This window comes from Ipomoea nil, unplaced genomic scaffold, assembly GCF_001879475.1.
Source record: "Ipomoea nil cultivar Tokyo-kokei standard unplaced genomic scaffold, Asagao_1.1 scaffold0317, whole genome shotgun sequence".
In the NCBI taxonomy this organism is placed as follows: Eukaryota; Viridiplantae; Streptophyta; class Magnoliopsida; order Solanales; family Convolvulaceae; genus Ipomoea; species Ipomoea nil.
In genome coordinates, this window is record NW_017616745.1 from 7,518,695 (window position 1) to 7,522,194 (window position 3,500).

The 3,500-nt window shown below is 38.4% G+C and overlaps 1 protein-coding gene and 1 non-coding gene across 2 annotated transcripts; both read left to right on the top strand.

The window, feature by feature from the left end:
• The first annotated feature begins 307 nt into the window (after window positions 1–307).
• Window positions 308–392, top strand: TRNAM-CAU. Its single transcript is given in 2 exon segments — window positions 308–345; window positions 357–392. It is a non-coding gene; the product is annotated as a tRNA-Met (tRNA).
• A 453-nt stretch (window positions 393–845) lies between these two features.
• On the top strand, window positions 846–1,994 carry LOC109166968 (3-ketoacyl-CoA synthase 7-like). The gene is made up of 3 exons (XM_019315869.1): window positions 846–1,189; window positions 1,482–1,574; window positions 1,661–1,994. The coding sequence occupies exons 1-3, from the start codon at window positions 846–848 to the stop codon at window positions 1,992–1,994; spliced, it is 771 nt and encodes a 256-aa protein (XP_019171414.1).
• Window positions 1,995–3,500: the final 1,506 nt, after the last annotated feature.

Sequence of the window (3,500 nt, forward strand, 5' to 3'; positions counted from 1 at the left end):
TATTAAAATTAATTATTTAAAATTATTTAAAAATTATTAAAAATGCCAACTAAGCTGCCACGTAAGCAGGTAACCTGCTATCCGGTAAAATTGCATACGTTTGGAGAGTTCAGTGGCCTAATTGCACATTTTTTGAGTGTTCAATGGCTTAATTGCACTTTTTTTTTTCGTTCAGTGGCCTAATTGCATTTTCAGGTTACGTTCAGTGGCCAATTTGAACCTTATTTCCATTAATTAATAATATGTTCGTCAAAAAGTATGTATCCATAATACTATAGATTAATTTCATTAAAAGCCAAATCAACACGGGGTGGTGGCGCAGTTGGTTAGCGCGTAGGTCTCATAGCTTCTGAGTTATCCTGAGGTCGAGAGTTCGAGCCTCTCTCACCCCATTTGGTGTTCATTTTTTTTTGCACCGTGAACGAGCAATGCGAATTAAAAGCATAAAAAGGAGCTTCCGTTGCCGGGAACCGAACCCGAGTCTTTTGGGTAAGAGCCAAGTATCCTAACCAACTAGACTACAACAGATTCATTATTTAATTTCATCTTTAAAATATTTAACTTCTTATAAACGTAACATAAAAGTTGAAATTTGAAACTACATTTTATCCCACAAATGCTGTGATTACAAAACTGCTCCTTCTTTTCAGACCAATAAATCAGTAAATATAGCACCTGAACAACAATTGTGTTATCATCCGTTCATATAACAGATTAGACTCTATATAATACCCACACAACCCCAAACAGACAGCATGAGAACATGGCAACTTGGGTACAACATTATCCAAACATGTCCCAAATGCTCACAGATTATTTCTTGAATGCATCATTCACTCCCTTCCATGCCATGGCAGCCCTGTTTCTATTACTACTACTGTGTTTTCGGATCCCACCCGGTTTACCTTCTTGACTTCTGCTGCTACAGGCCCCCGGACCACACGAGGGTGACCACGGCCTACTTTGTGGAGCAAGGGCTGCATTGCACTGAACCCGAGGGGTTCGACTTCCACGTGAAGTCCGGGACGAGGTCCGGGATCAGCAGTGAGGCGGGCGCCCCCCACGTGATGCACCAGCTCCTCCCTGACTGCTCCCTGGCAATACCAACGACTATGGCTAGGGATATTTGGGCGGTCCTAGAGCTTCCGCTGCAACGAGGCACGCAGGTTACTCGTTTATTACACTTTATGTTAGCCTTAATATTATTATCTATCATTCTGTTCAGTGTGGTGAAAAATCTGCTAGAAAAGCACAATGTGAGCCCTGGGAGCCACTACTACAAATTATGAAATTTCCGACCACCTGAAATTGATCTTAAATCAAGTCGAAAACCTTGTTCCGACCACTTTTGGTATCCGGAAAAACCTTTGTTGCTATTTCCGACCACTTTTTGGTATCAACTTATTTAAGATCACTTTCAGGTGGTCGGAAATTCCATAATTTCCAGTAGTGAACATAGACATTATTGTGTCTAATTGCAGCCTTTTCTGCCCCACCCCCTCCATCACTTCTATGGTCATTAACAGGTTTGGGCTGAGGAGCAATGTGAAGAGCTTTAGCCTGTGTGGGATGGGGTACGGTGCAGCGCGGGGATTCTCTCGATCGGTGTGGCTAAAGACATCCTTAAAGTCCACAAAAACTCCCTGGCTTTGGTTGTCAGCATGGAGGCCATAACCTCAAATGCCTATCTAGGGAGTGTGAAGTCCATGATTCTCACCAACACATTGTTCAGAATGGGAGGGGTGGCAGTTTTGCTGTCAAATAAAAGACAAGACAAAAAAAGGGCAAAATATAGCCTCAAACATCTTGTGAGAACACACATGGGAGAAGATGATGATTCATACCACTCAGTCTTCCAGGAAAATGATGAATCAGGGCACATGGGAGTCTACCTCTCAAGAAACCTCCTCCAAGTAGCAGGGAAGGCCATAAGAACCAACATATCAACGCTTGCAATCTCTCTGATGAGTGTAGTTGTTAGTCAAAGGCAATAAGAAATCGGGATTATTGAGCATGTTTATAGAGAACATAATCTAGTTGCTAACTAGCTCCCACCTTATTGGAATTTCCCTATTGCATGCAAGGGATAAGAGCATCCTCGTTTTTAGTTTTTTTTTTTTTTTTTTTTGAGATTTTTGAGGTGCCAACTAGGAAAGAGAGGAGGGAGAGAAAAAAAATGGTGAAAAAGAAAAAAAAATCTGACAAAAAAAAACATACTAATATTATGCGCTCAGTACACTACTGGAAATTCTGAAATTTCCGACCACCTGAAAGTGATCTTAAATCAAGTTGAAAGTCTTTTTCCGACCACTTTTGGTATCCGGAAAAACCTTTGTTGCTATTTCCGACCACTTTTTGAACTTTTTGGTATCAACTTAATTTAAGATCATTTTCTGGTGGTCGGAAATTTCAGAATTTCCAGTAGTGGTAGGCTCTCCTACTGGGCGCGATTGTTGCGCTCAACGTGCAGACAATTGTTGTTTTTGTTCTATTTTTCTCTCTTGGTGGACTCCACTAAAAATCACTACTTGCATGAGTAAAAGCCACTTAAAAACCATGTTCTTCATTAGTAAAAAAATCAAGTTTTTTTCACCTGCAAAAATCTCCTAAAATTCACTAATGAGAATGCCCTTATTAGGTGGATTTAGAATCGACAAAAGTTTGTTTTTTTGGATGACAAGCTAAACCTACAACCACTACTCAATGGTGTGCACAGAGTAAACACTCCCCCGGACTTGCAAACAACACAATAGGAAAACCCTATGCAACGGACTCAGATCAACCGAAAGGGTGTTGGTCAGAATCAAACTCATGACCTTAAGATATGAGAATCATGCTTCATCCACTTGGCCACCTAGCTCATTTGTGACGCGTACTGCCAAAAGTTTTCTACAATATATTGTGGGGAGAACACGATACTGTCACGTAGTCTCGTCGTACATTTTCTGGAATTATAATGTATAATTTACTTAATGGTAAAATATAATAAGTTGAATGGCCAAAGTTTTTTACAATATATTGTGGGAACAACACGGTATATTTTTTGAAATGATAATATAGAGTTTACTTAATGGTAAAATATACTCCGTAATAAGTTAAATGGCGTCATCAGTCATCACAAACAACCTGATATTAATGAAGTGTACTTGTATGTAGTATTGTAGTGGTGGAAGTAGCTAGAGCAGGGTAAGGAGCACTTGGCCTTACACCTTTTTTCTTATTTCTATACTAATTTATATCTCGTGAGATGAAATTAATTTAGTGAAATTTTGATCGGAGTTCTACATGAAAATTAAAACTATATATATTCTAAAGTTCTTGATTTAAAAATTTTCATGGGAAAAAATTTAAAATATTTTATTTGTGCTACTTAAGTTTTGTATAAGTTAAAATTATTTTTTGTTGTTGATTGTATTATTTGACAACATTTCTATGTAACATTTATACAAATAAAAAGTTAAAGTTAAACACATTTTTAGAGAACAAAATTGAGCTGTTAA

Bases quoted from the DNA above. Each gene is read 5' to 3' on its own strand.
- LOC109166968 (XM_019315869.1), top strand. From the start codon at position 846: ATGCCATGGCAGCCCTGTTTCTATTACTACTACTGTGTTTTCGGATCC. The intron at 1,190-1,481 runs GTTAGCCTTAAT...GTCTAATTGCAG, and splicing joins ACTCGTTTATTACACTTTAT to CCTTTTCTGCCCCACCCCCT. The intron at 1,575-1,660 runs GTACGGTGCAGC...TTTGGTTGTCAG, and splicing joins TTTAGCCTGTGTGGGATGGG to CATGGAGGCCATAACCTCAA.